The 16516-nt window shown below is 40.5% G+C and overlaps 1 protein-coding gene across 1 annotated transcript in view; it reads right to left on the bottom strand.

Annotated features, from left to right (window-relative positions):
- Positions 1-16516, bottom strand: part of LOC124118713 (integrator complex subunit 4-like) — a 92429-nt gene that overhangs the window by 10698 nt on the left and 65215 nt on the right. Inside the window, exons 15-16 of the mRNA XM_048390966.1 lie at positions 15499-15570; positions 3858-4045 (exon numbers count right to left, since the gene is read on the bottom strand). Of these exons, the coding sequence (XP_048246923.1) occupies positions 3858-4045; positions 15499-15570 (260 nt within the window). The remainder of the gene's footprint in view (positions 1-3857; positions 4046-15498; positions 15571-16516) is intronic.

The following is a 16516-nucleotide window of genomic DNA, read 5'->3' on the forward strand; positions in this document are numbered from 1 at the left end:
AGCATTTGTAGGAAGTGAGGCAACATTACATAATCAGAGTATTATGTCTATTTTATATGCTTATCCTGCATTACATATTGCACATTATTCTTACTAATGAAGTCCTACCTGGAAATGCCGAGCTTTAGTCTGGAAGGTCATTTAAGGTACCGACGTTTACTACAATATCTGAAAAACTATTGGAGCTACTCCAGTCAAAGTTGGTATGAGATTATGAAACAGTCATACATAACTGGATATTATATTTAAAGACAATCGGTGCATGAATAAAAAATCAGTCTATTTAGCTATCACTATATTTCATCAACAACCAGACCTGTTCGTCCCGAGTGGAACGAGCATTCTTTGTAACAGCCATCTGCATAATGCTACCCCTGCGTCACAGGGCCATATGACACAGTTGAACCAATCAACTCAACTCGAAAGGGTGCATGAGAGTCACGCACGCACGAATACGGTGTTAGCGTTTGGCGTCTCAACGTTAACGTGCGTGATTCCCGTGCACCCTTTCACAGTTAAACCAATCAACTCAACTCGAAACGGTGCACGGGATTCACGCAGGTTGAGACCTATAGGTTGGGCTTGCCCGAAGTGGTTAGTCTCTGCTATGCCTTCTGCAGATGACCCAGGCATGAAGTTTGAACTGCTTGAGGGTCATGATGGAGGCGGTGGCTGTGAGGCTCCAGCAGTAGACTGGGCCACTATGGAAGCCAAAAAGCTGGTTGGCTGGCAACATGTAAGAGGTCAGGGAACCAGGTATGGTGCCAAAAAAATAAGAAACAAGCTGCTGGTTGAGTTGATCTTTTGGATCACCTTATGCAGGAGTGCCGGAAGGGGAAACTTTTGTTGGTCCAGTTCCTCTAAGGCCTTCGTTTCCAGCAAGGTTTGATGCTGGTGGCAAGTAGCTGGGCATGCTCTGGACTGTACTCCACTGACGCCGGCATGAATGTCAGTGGGTGGGTCCTCTATGAGAGTGAGTTACCTGTGTTTAAATATATTTATTACAAACATGTCCCCAAGGAGAATCCAGTTCTGCCCTATCAAAGACAGTCTTACCTCTACTCGTGAGGTGTGGACAGGAACAACTGGGCGGTGGAAGATCCCAGTCATGCCTGCCCTCTGGGAAGTCACATCTGTCACAACTGCCTCTCCACTTTTGGACCCAGCTCTGGGATAGACACCACGACCCATTCCATGAAAGGAATCCTTGTTACATCTTATACTTAGGTATTTTGGTGAAATCCCAGCAAGACTGGTTGGCACCTGGACGGACGCTGAAATTGTCAATCATCGCCCTAAGGGTAGAAAAAGTGGCTTGTCTGTCCTGGATGCTCTCCACTTGCTCAGCCACTAGGACTATGGCGTTGTTCAATAGAGCTGATGATTTCCATAGTTGGTTAATCAACACTGGTTTAAAACCTGGATCCCAGGTCTCCTTAGTAGAGTCAGTGATGCCAGCATGTGAAGAACGTGGTCCCTCAAGTTCCCCAACTGATTCAGCTGCCTGGCAATTACAGACTGTAATTGCTGTTTCTTGTCAGTAGGCATGTCTATGGCTGCAGAGGACAATGCCAAAGCCGACAGGTGTGTAAGTATATCTTCTGTAATTCCCCATCTAGACACAAGATCTGGGGATCTGTGATCTTGATAGATAAAACTCTGGAAGAGCCAGTCATTCTGGACAAGTCCTTGTCCATTTACGGCGCCTTTCTGCGTACACCTGGCCATGTGCTGGTTGCTTCTTGGCATGCTTAGAAGGTCGGAAGGAAGTGGAATGACTGTCTAATGCTAAGAAATCATTGTCTAGGTTAACCAATGCCTCTTTGATGAAGGCATCCGGTGGCAGAGTAATGGTCTCTGGGCGCCTCCATGTAGCGTACCTTCTGGGAGTCTGCACCCTGTGTGGGTGATGCCGCTGCTGGTCAAAAGTCAGCTATCCATGGCACAACATCTGAAAATCTGAGGCAGGCATCCGGTTCCTCTTTGTCTAGCTTTGAAGATGGTTCACTTTCTAGAATGGAGGACCCAGTCTTCCTAGAGTGCCTGGGGAGGTGTAACTGACCTCTGCCTTGTGGCTTGTCAGACTTTGAAGTCTAAGGCTCGGGTTCGACCGTCCTATCATTACATGGCGTTGAAGCAACAGAGGACAGGTCAGACTTCCTGTGACAAGCCTGTTGTTGCTTCCTTGTGTTAACTACGCTTAAGATATGTAAGCAACTCTACGTCGGAACGAGAGATGCAAACGGGACACTTGTTGGTTTGGAGAAGCAGTCCGGACAGTGGAGGTGAGGGTCCTTTCGCTGATTTCTTGCCTTTACAGAGATTGCAGTTGGCAGCAAACATCTGTAACATCGGAATACAAGGTAGACACCATAATTATTCTAAAAGCCCACTCAAGTCTAAACATTTGTACTGTGATGTGACATCACAGTGAAAACATTTTGAGCAAGTAAAATCATATATCACTGGACAAAAAATAAGCTAAATAAAGTGATAATATGGAGGAACCTACAACAGGAGCGAAAAGATTAATAATTAAACAAGGGTCTCACCGATGAGAAACATTTGCGCCCAATGGTAACTAGGGGAAAAATGGCGGCCAACACGAAACACCACGAGCCGCGTAAGGGCATTGAAATTACTACCATGAATAGAAAACACAGAATACCAAAGTCTGCTGGATAACACACCCAACAAACTCAAAACAGTTTGACACACAAGCATCAAAGGATAGATTCTTCAGAAATCAGGTAAGTGATCGTCTCTCACATCCTTTGTTGGTAGCGAAGAAGAGAATAATGACATATAGGGGGGTGTCTTCCGACACCTGATGTCATGGTGGTCATGTTGGGCAAAAGAGTCCTGAAAATGCAACTAGATCGTCATTTCCAGGTGGCACTTCAGCAGTAAAAGCAATGTGCAATATGTAATGCAGGATAAGCATATAAAATAGACACTCTACTCTGATGATGTAATGTTGCCTCACTTCCTACAATTGCTGAACATAATATATTGTGAGTGACGAGAAACAGGATAAGTTAAACATATGTATCCTTCAGGGCAAACATGAAATGCAGTGTTGGTCGTTCAAATGGTCTTTGAGTGAGTGAGTGAGTGAGTGAGTTTGGTTTTACGCTGCTTTTAGCAATATTCCAGCAATATCACGGCGGGGACACCAGAAATGGGCTTCACACATTGTACCCATGTCGGGATTCGAACCTGGGTCTTCGGCGTGACGAGCGAACGCTTTAACCACTAGGCTACCCGACCGCCCCAAATGGTCTTTGAAAGCTGATAACCATGGATATTTTCTGTTGCAGACATCTGATTTTTTTACAAACATCACATTTTCATAATATTTCGTCAAAATTATCAAGATAACAGAAACAGAGACACTATGATCATGTGATATGTTAGAGTTTCTGACGGATGTTCATATGACTATTCTAGTATTGAAGTTTTTATATCCACAATTGATATCCAGCTGTTTTCATGATTGCAGCATATTAGTTGCACATCCATGGACATTATCAAAATTAACAACCTGAACATTTAAAGCTACTCAATTTGATTTGCAAACTTAAAACACCAGTGATGCCAACAATGAACCCAATAACCTTCCAACCCGTCACCTTTGTCTTTCTGGGACTGCTGGACAGTTTCTCTGAACACAGTATATGATGTAAAAATGAAGTCATTACTTATTGTGTAGGCCAATACATATAATAACTGGATATTGCGTAAAAACTGATGTGATGTGATGTACAATGCTAAAGCTGTGGCACTAACAGTTTGGGATAACATGAGCATAACAGTAACTTACCTGTAGACCTCACTACCTGTAGTAAAGCACTTACATGTGAATTACTTGAAGATACTGCTTGTAGGCTTCTGTTGCCCTGAACTGTTCCACCAGTGAAGACTTGCTGAGGATGACCCTCAGCTGCAGTGTGATAGCCTTGAGTTCTGTCTGCTTGATGAGCCCAATCTCCGTGTTGCTCAGACCTAGAAACAAGGTCTGCAGGCAGGTTGTCAGCTCCAGCACCTGCAGCACAACACGACCTATGGCATGAGTGTACACAATACCTACAGCACAACACGACCTATGGCATGAGTGTACACAATACCTACAGCACAACATGACCTATGGCATGAGTGTACACAATACCTACAGCACAACATGACCTATGGCATGAGTGTACACAATACTTACAGCACAACACGACCTATGGCATGAGTGTACACATAACCTACAGCACAAAACGACCTATGGCATGAGTGTACACAATACCTACAGCACAACATGACCTATGGCATGAGTGTACACAATACCTACAGCACAACATGACCTATGGCATGAGTGTACACAATACCTACAGCACAACACGACCTATGGCATGAGTGTACACATAACCTACAGCACAACATGACCTATGGCATGAGTGTACACAATACCTACAGCACAACACGACCTATTGCATGAGTGTACACAATACCTACAGCACAACACGACCTATGGCATGAGTGTACACAATACCTACAGCACAACATGACCTATGGCATGAGTGTACACAGAGAACTTGATACACATGACTCTCCCCATACTCTACATATAAACCATGTACACAGAGAACTTGATACACATGACTCTCCCCATACTCTACATATAAACCATGTACACAGAGAACTTGATACACATGACTCTCCCCATACTCTACATATAAACCATGTACACAGAGAACTTGATACTCATGACTGTCCCCATACTCTACATATAAACCATGTACACAGAGAACTTGATACACATGACTCTCCCCATACTCTACATATAAACCATGTACACAGAGAACTTGATACACATGACTCTCCCCATACTCTACATATAAACCATGTACACAGAGAACTTGATACACATGACTCTCCCCATACTCTACATATAAACCATGTACACAGAGAACTTGATACACATGACTCTCCCCATACTCTACATATAAACCATGTACACAGAGAACTTGATACACATGACTCTCCCCATACTCTACATATAAACCATGTACACAGAGAACTTGATACACATGACTCTCCCCATACTCTACATATAAACCATGTACACAGAGAACTTGATACACATGACTCTCCCCATACTTTACATATAAACCATGTACACAGAGAACTTGATACACATGACTCTCCCCATACTCTACATATAAACCATGTACACAGAGAACTTGATACACATGACTCTCCCCATACTCTACATATAAACCATGTACACAGAGAACTTGATACACATGACTCTCCCCATACTCTACATATAAACCATGTACACAGAGAACTTGATACACATGACTCTCCCCATACTTTACATATAAACCATGTACACAGAGAACTTGATACACATGACTCTCCCCATACTCTACATATAAACCATGTACACAGAGAACTTGATACACATGACTCTCCCCATACTTTACATATAAACCATGTACACAGAGAACTTGATACTCATGACTGTCCCCATACTCTACATATAAACCATGTACACAGAGAACTTGATACTCATGACTCTCCCCATACTCTACATATAAACCATGTACACAGAGAACTTGATACTCATGACTCTCCCCATACTCTACATATAAACCATGTACACAGAGAACTTGATACACATGACTCTCCCCATACTCTACATATAAACCATGTACACAGAGAACTTGATACACATGACTGTCCCCATACTCTACATATAAACCATGTACACAGAGAACTTGATACACATGACTGTCCCCATACTCTACATATAAACCATGTACACAGAGAACTTGATACACATGACTCTCCCCATACACTACATATAAACCATGTACACAGAGAACTTGATACTCATGACTGTCCCCATACTCTACATATAAACCATGTACACAGAGAACTTGATACACATGACTCTCCCCATACTCTACATATAAACCATGTACACAGAGAACTTGATACACATGACTCTCCCCATACTCTACATATAAACCATGTACACAGAGAACTTGATACACATGACTCTCCCCATACTCTACATATAAACCATGTACACAGAGAACTTGATACACATGACTCTCCCCATACTCTACATATAAACCATGTACACAGAGAACTTGATACACATGACTCTCCCCATACTCTACATATAAACCATGTACACAGAGAACTTGATACACATGACTCTCCCCATACTCTACATATAAACCATGTACACAGAGAACTTGATACTCATGACTCTCCCCATACTCTACATATAAACCATGTACACAGAGAACTTGATACACATGACTCTCCCCATACTCTACATATAAACCATGTACACAGAGAACTTGATACTCATGACTGTCCCAATACTCTACATATAAACCATGTACACAGAGAACTTGATACACATGACTGTCCCCATACTCTACATATAAACCATGTACACAGAGAACTTGATACACATGACTCTCCCCATACTCTACATATAAACCATCTCCCCATACTCTACATATAAACCATGTACACAGAGAACTTGATACACATGACTCTCCCCATACTTTACATATAAACCATGTACACAGAGAACTTGATACTCATGACTGTCCCCATACTCTACATATAAACCATGTACACAGAGAACTTGATACTCATGACTCTCCCCATACTCTACATATAAACCATGTACACAGAGAACTTGATACTCATGACTCTCCCCATACTCTACATATAAACCATGTACACAGAGAACTTGATACACATGACTCTCCCCATACTCTACATATAAACCATGTACACAGAGAACTTGATACACATGACTGTCCCCATACTCTACATATAAACCATGTACACAGAGAACTTGATACACATGACTGTCCCCATACTCTACATATAAACCATGTACACAGAGAACTTGATACACATGACTCTCCCCATACACTACATATAAACCATGTACACAGAGAACTTGATACTCATGACTGTCCCCATACTCTACATATAAACCATGTACACAGAGAACTTGATACACATGACTCTCCCCATACTCTACATATAAACCATGTACACAGAGAACTTGATACACATGACTCTCCCCATACTCTACATATAAACCATGTACACAGAGAACTTGATACACATGACTCTCCCCATACTCTACATATAAACCATGTACACAGAGAACTTGATACACATGACTCTCCCCATACTCTACATATAAACCATGTACACAGAGAACTTGATACACATGACTCTCCCCATACTCTACATATAAACCATGTACACAGAGAACTTGATACACATGACTCTCCCCATACTCTACATATAAACCATGTACACAGAGAACTTGATACTCATGACTCTCCCCATACTCTACATATAAACCATGTACACAGAGAACTTGATACACATGACTCTCCCCATACTCTACATATAAACCATGTACACAGAGAACTTGATACACATGACTCTCCCCATACTCTACATATAAACCATGTACACAGAGAACTTGATACTCATGACTGTCCCCATACTCTACATATAAACCATGTACACAGAGAACTTGATACACATGACTCTCCCCATACTCTACATATAAACCATGTACACAGAGAACTTGATACACATGACTCTCCCCATACTCTACATATAAACCATGTACACAGAGAACTTGATACACATGACTCTCCCCATACTCTACATATAAACCATGTACACAGAGAACTTGATACACATGACTCTCCCCATACTCTACATATAAACCATGTACACAGAGAACTTGATACACATGACTCTCCCCATACACTACATATAAACCATGTACACAGAGAACTTGATACTCATGACCCTCCCCATACTCTACATATAAACCATGTACACAGAGAACTTGATACACATGACTCTCCCCATAATCTACATATAAACCATGTACACAGAGAACTTGATACACATGACTCTCCCCATACTCTACATATAAACCATGTACACAGAGAACTTGATACACATGACTCTCCCCATACTCTACATATAAACCATGTACACAGAGAACTTGATACACATGACTCTCCCCATACTCTACATATAAACCATGTACACAGAGAACTTGATACACATGACTCTCCCCATACTCTACATATAAACCATGTACACAGAGAACTTGATACACATGACTCTCCCCATACTCTACATATAAACCATGTACACAGAGAACTTGATACACATGACTCTCCCCATACTCTACATATAAACCATGTACACAGAGAACTTGATACTCATGACTGTCCCAATACTCTACATATAAACCATGTACACAGAGAACTTGATACACATGACTGTCCCCATACTCTACATATAAACCATGTACACAGAGAACTTGATACACATGACTCTCCCCATACTCTACATATAAACCATCTCCCCATACTCTACATATAAACCATGTACACAGAGAACTTGATACACATGACTCTCCCCATACTCTACATATAAACCATGTACACAGAGAACTTGATACACATGACTCTCCCCATACACTACATATAAACCATGTACACAGAGAACTTGATACACATGACTCTCCCCATACTCTACATATAAACCATGTACACAGAGAACTTGATACACATGACTCTCCCCATACTCTACATATAAGCCATGTACACAGAGAACTTGATACACATGACTCTCCCCATACTTTACATATAAACCATGTACACAGAGAACTTGATACACATGACTCTCCCCATACTCTACATATAAACCATGTACACAGAGAACTTGATACACATGACTCTCCCCATACTCTACATATAAACCATGTACACAGAGAACTTGATACACATGACTCTCCCCATACTCTACATATAAACCATGTACACAGAGAACTTGATACACATGACTCTCCCCATACTCTACATATAAACCATGTACACAGAGAACTTGATACACATGACTCTCCCCATACTCTACATATAAACCATGTACACAGAGAACTTGATACACATGACTCTCCCCATACTTTCCATATAAACCATGTACACAGAGAACTTGATACTCATGACTCTCCCCATACTCTACATATAAACCATGTACACAGAGAACTTGATACTCATGACTCTCCCCATACTCTACATATAAACCATGTACACAGAGAACTTGATACTCATGACTCTCCCCATACTCTACATATAAACCATGTACACAGAGAACTTGATACACATGACTCTCCCCATACTCTACATATAAACCATGTACACAGAGAACTTGATACACATGACTGTCCCCATACTCTACATATAAACCATGTACACAGAGAACTTGATACACATGACTGTCCCCATACTCTACATATAAACCATGTACACAGAGAACTTGATACACATGACTCTCCCCATACACTACATATAAACCATGTACACAGAGAACTTGATACTCATGACTGTCCCCATACTCTACATATAAACCATGTACACAGAGAACTTGATACACATGACTCTCCCCATACTCTACATATAAACCATGTACACAGAGAACTTGATACACATGACTCTCCCCATAATCTACATATAAACCATGTACACAGAGAACTTGATACACATGACTCTCCCCATACTCTACATATAAACCATGTACACAGAGAACTTGATACACATGACTCTCCCCATACTCTACATATAAACCATGTACACAGAGAACTTGATACACATGACTCTCCCCATACTCTACATATAAACCATGTACACAGAGAACTTGATACACATGACTCTCCCCATACTCTACATATAAACCATGTACACAGAGAACTTGATACTCATGACTCTCCCCATACTCTACATATAAACCATGTACACAGAGAACTTGATACACATGACTCTCCCCATACTCTACATATAAACCATGTACACAGAGAACTTGATACACATGACTCTCCCCATACTCTACATATAAACCATGTACACAGAGAACTTGATACTCATGACTGTCCCCATACTCTACATATAAACCATGTACACAGAGAACTTGATACACATGACTCTCCCCATACTCTACATATAAACCATGTACACAGAGAACTTGATACACATGACTCTCCCCATACTCTACATATAAACCATGTACACAGAGAACTTGATACACATGACTCTCCCCATACTCTACATATAAACCATGTACACAGAGAACTTGATACACATGACTCTCCCCATACACTACATATAAACCATGTACACAGAGAACTTGATACTCATGACCCTCCCCATACTCTACATATAAACCATGTACACAGAGAACTTGATACACATGACTCTCCCCATAATCTACATATAAACCATGTACACAGAGAACTTGATACACATGACTCTCCCCATACTCTACATATAAACCATGTACACAGAGAACTTGATACACATGACTCTCCCCATACTCTACATATAAACCATGTACACAGAGAACTTGATACACATGACTCTCCCCATACTCTACATATAAACCATGTACACAGAGAACTTGATACACATGACTCTCCCCATACTCTACATATAAACCATGTACACAGAGAACTTGATACACATGACTCTCCCCATACTCTACATATAAACCATGTACACAGAGAACTTGATACACATGACTCTCCCCATACTCTACATATAAACCATGTACACAGAGAACTTGATACTCATGACTGTCCCAATACTCTACATATAAACCATGTACACAGAGAACTTGATACACATGACTGTCCCCATACTCTACATATAAACCATGTACACAGAGAACTTGATACACATGACTCTCCCCATACTCTACATATAAACCCTCTCCCCATACTCTACATATAAACCATCTCCCCATACTCTACATATAAACCATGTACACAGAAAACTTGATACACATGACTCTCCCCATACTCTACATATAAACCATGTACACAGAGAACTTGATACACATGACTCTCCCCATACACTACATATAAACCATGTACACAGAGAACTTGATACACATGACTCTCCCCATACTCTACATATAAACCATGTACACAGAGAACTTGATACACATGACTCTCCCCATACTCTACATATAAGCCATGTACACAGAGAACTTGATACACATGACTCTCCCCATACTTTACATATAAACCATGTACACAGAGAACTTGATACACATGACTCTCCCCATACTCTACATATAAACCATGTACACAGAGAACTTGATACACATGACTCTCCCCATACTCTACATATAAACCATGTACACAGAGAACTTGATACACATGACTCTCCCCATACTCTACATATAAACCATGTACACAGAGAACTTGATACACATGACTCTCCCCATACTTTACATATAAACCATGTACACAGAGAACTTGATACACATGACTCTCCCCATACTCTACATATAAACCATGTACACAGAGAACTTGATACACATGACTCTCCCCATACTTTACATATAAACCATGTACACAGAGAACTTGATACTCATGACTCTCCCCATACTCTACATATAAACCATGTACACAGAGAACTTGATACTCATGACTCTCCCCATACTCTACATATAAACCATGTACACAGAGAACTTGATACTCATGACTCTCCCCATACTCTACATATAAACCATGTACACAGAAAACTTGATACACATGACTCTCCCCATACTCTACATATAAACCATGTACACAGAGAACTTGATACACATGACTGTCCCCATACTCTACATATAAACCATGTACACAGAGAACTTGATACACATGACTGTCCCCATACTCTACATATAAACCATGTACACAGAGAACTTGATACACATGACTCTCCCCATACACTACATATAAACCATGTACACAGAGAACTTGATACTCATGACTGTCCCCATACTCTACATATAAACCATGTACACAGAGAACTTGATACACATGACTCTCCCCATACTCTACATATAAACCATGTACACAGAGAACTTGATACACATGACTCTCCCCATACTCTACATATAAACCATGTACACAGAGAACTTGATACACATGACTCTCCCCATACTCTACATATAAACCATGTACACAGAGAACTTGATACACATGACTCTCCCCATACTCTACATATAAACCATGTACACAGAGAACTTGATACACATGACTCTCCCCATACTCTACATATAAACCATGTACACAGAGAACTTGATACACATGACTCTCCCCATACTCTACATATAAACCATGTACACAGAGAACTTGATACTCATGACTCTCCCCATACTCTACATATAAACCATGTACACAGAGAACTTGATACACATGACTCTCCCCATACTCTACATATAAACCATGTACACAGAGAACTTGATACACATGACTCTCCCCATACTCTACATATAAACCATGTACACAGAGAACTTGATACTCATGACTGTCCCCATACTCTACATATAAACCATGTACACAGAGAACTTGATACACATGACTCTCCCCATACTCTACATATAAACCATGTACACAGAGAACTTGATACACATGACTCTCCCCATACTCTACATATAAACCATGTACACAGAGAACTTGATACACATGACTCTCCCCATACTCTACATATAAACCATGTACACAGAGAACTTGATACACATGACTCTCCCCATACTCTACATATAAACCATGTACACAGAGAACTTGATACACATGACTCTCCCCATACACTACATATAAACCATGTACACAGAGAACTTGATACTCATGACCCTCCCCATACTCTACATATAAACCATGTACACAGAGAACTTGATACACATGACTCCCCCCATAATCTACATATAAACCATGTACACAGAGAACTTGATACACATGACTCTCCCCATACTCTACATATAAACCATGTACACAGAGAACTTGATACACATGACTCTCCCCATACTCTACATATAAACCATGTACACAGAGAACTTGATACACATGACTCTCCCCATACTCTACATATAAACCATGTACACAGAGAACTTGATACACATGACTCTCCCCATACTCTACATATAAACCATGTACACAGAGAACTTGATACACATGACTCTCCCCATACTCTACATATAAACCATGTACACAGAGAACTTGATACACATGACTCTCCCCATACTCTACATATAAACCATGTACACAGAGAACTTGATACTCATGACTCTCCCCATACTCTACATATAAACCATGTACACAGAGAACTTGATACACATGACTCTCCCCATACTCTACATATAAACCATGTACACAGAGAACTTGATACACATGACTCTCCCCATACTCTACATATAAACCATGTACACAGAGAACTTGATACTCATGACTGTCCCCATACTCTACATATAAACCATGTACACAGAGAACTTGATACACATGACTCTCCCCATACTCTACATATAAACCATGTACACAGAGAACTTGATACACATGACTCTCCCCATACTCTACATATAAACCATGTACACAGAGAACTTGATACACATGACTCTCCCCATACTCTACATATAAACCATGTACACAGAGAACTTGATACACATGACTCTCCCCATACTCTACATATAAACCATGTACACAGAGAACTTGATACACATGACTCTCCCCATACACTACATATAAACCATGTACACAGAGAACTTGATACTCATGACCCTCCCCATACTCTACATATAAACCATGTACACAGAGAACTTGATACACATGACTCCCCCCATAATCTACATATAAACCATGTACACAGAGAACTTGATACACATGACTCTCCCCATACTCTACATATAAACCATGTACACAGAGAACTTGATACACATGACTCTCCCCATACTCTACATATAAACCATGTACACAGAGAACTTGATACACATGACTCTCCCCATACTCTACATATAAACCATGTACACAGAGAACTTGATACACATGACTCTCCCGATACTCTACATATAAACCATGTACACAGAGAACTTGATACACATGACTCTCCCCATACTCTACATATAAACCATGTACACAGAGAACTTGATACACATGACTCTCCCCATACTCTACATATAAACCATGTACACAGAGAACTTGATACTCATGACTGTCCCAATACTCTACATATAAACCATGTACACAGAGAACTTGATACACATGACTGTCCCCATACTCTACATATAAACCATGTACACAGAGAACTTGATACACATGACTCTCCCCATACTCTACATATAAACCATCTCCCCATACTCTACATATAAACCATGTACACAGAGAACTTGATACACATGACTCTCCCCATACTCTACATATAAACCATGTACACAGAGAACTTGATACACATGACTCTCCCCATACACTACATATAAACCATGTACACAGAGAACTTGATACACATGACTCTCCCCATACTCTACATATAAACCATGTACACAGAGAACTTGATACACATGACTCTCCCCATACTCTACATATAAGCCATGTACACAGAGAACTTGATACACATGACTCTCCCCATACTCTACATATAAACCATGTACACAGAGAACTTGATACACATGACTCTCCCCATACTCTACATATAAACCATGTACACAGAGAACTTGATACACATGACTCTCCCCATACTCTACATATAAACCATGTACACAGAGAACTTGATACACATGACTCTCCCCATACTCTACATATAAACCATGTACACAGAGAACTTGATACTCATGACTGTCCCCATACTCTACATATAAACCATGTACACAGAGAACTTGATACAGATGACTCTCCCCATACTCTACATATAAGCCATGTACACAGAGAACTTGATACACATGACTCTCCCCATACTCTACATATAAACCATGTACACAGAGAACTTGATACACATGACTCTCCCCATACTCTACATATAAACCATGTACACAGAGAACTTGATACACATGACTGTCCCCATACTCTACATATAAACCATGTACACAGAGAACTTGATACACATGACTCTCCCCATACTCTACATATAAACCATGTACACAGAGAACTTGATACACATGACTCTCCCCATACTCTACATATAAACCATGTACACAGAGAACTTGATACACATGACTGTCCCCATACTCTACATATAAACCATGTACACAGAGAACTTGATACTCATGACTCTCCCCATACTCTACATATAAACCATGTACACAGAGAACTTGATACTCATGACTCTCCCCATACTCTACATATAAACCATGTACACAGAGAACTTGATACTCATGACTCTCCCCATACTCTACATATAAACCATGTACACAGAGAACTTGATACACATGACTCTCCCCATACTCTAAATGCACACAGAGCACCCTCAACATGAGACAACTCTTATTTTATCGAGTACCTTGCCACTGATACTGTGTTGAATTCCAAGTAAATGGAACACCCATCTAGGTTTCTATGACAAGTATATAACATTTGACATGAGATAGTATATAGGACATGCCCATGGTTCCAGCACAGCTCACCTTGTCTATAGGAGCCAAGATGTTGTCTGAGGCTGTCAGACTCCCCACACATGCCTGCATCTGGGACATGATCTGGAAGCAGACCGCCAGCAATCAGGTCACAGCAAACAAAGCGCACAATGAACACATGAAACACAGTTTTCCTCACCTGATGAAGGGGCAAAAAGGAGTCCTGGAAAGTTTATTAAAAACAAAATGAAATTGTTATCCATAACTGTTTCATGTCTTCATGTTCTTCCACCTTCTGAATGCCCATTAAAGACTTAAACCACACAATGTATTGAAGAACATAAAAGTTTCATGTCTTCATGTTCTTCCATCTTCTAATTCTAAATGCCCATAAGACTTAAACCACACAATGTATTGAAGGACATAAAAGTTTCATGTCTTCATGTTCTTCCACCTTCTAATTCTAAATGCCCATAAGACTTAAACCACACAATGTATTGAAGAACATAAAAGTTTTTACAAACCTGTAGAGGTTATGAATTCTCTGATGAAATCCTCCTTGGGGCACTTATTGCATTTTCCTGGCTCAAGAAAATCTACATGACATAGTTGTAACCATTTTCCTTAATAAAAATTGTTACCACACAAAAAACTTTTTTTTTGTATGATATACGTCCACCCTTATGGTGCCTCACCCTCCACAGCGCGTCACGCCAAGGGAAGCAACTCTCACCCAAATCACTTTCCATATGTCTAATGCTGACGGAATGTGGGGAGGCGGGTGGCCGTGCCCCAAGGAGGATTTCATCAGAGAATTCATAACCTCTACAGGTTTGTAAAATTCTCTTTCAGATTAAATCCTCCTTAGGGCACTTATTGCATCAAGATAGACTCCTAAAGATAATCGAGGAAGTGGCATCCGTCAGCAACAAGCGTGCATAAATACATCGTATTTTGATTATTTCAATGAATAAACAAGAGTTCAATAAATGGAACCAACCTTATCGTGAGGCACCACCGTCGAAAGGCGGGGGCTGGAGACAGGGCGTTATCGACCATACACAATGAA

Source organism: Haliotis rufescens, unplaced genomic scaffold (assembly GCF_023055435.1).
Source record: "Haliotis rufescens isolate VD_foot unplaced genomic scaffold, xgHalRufe1.0.p SCAF_9, whole genome shotgun sequence".
In the NCBI taxonomy this organism is placed as follows: domain Eukaryota; kingdom Metazoa; phylum Mollusca; class Gastropoda; order Lepetellida; family Haliotidae; genus Haliotis; species Haliotis rufescens.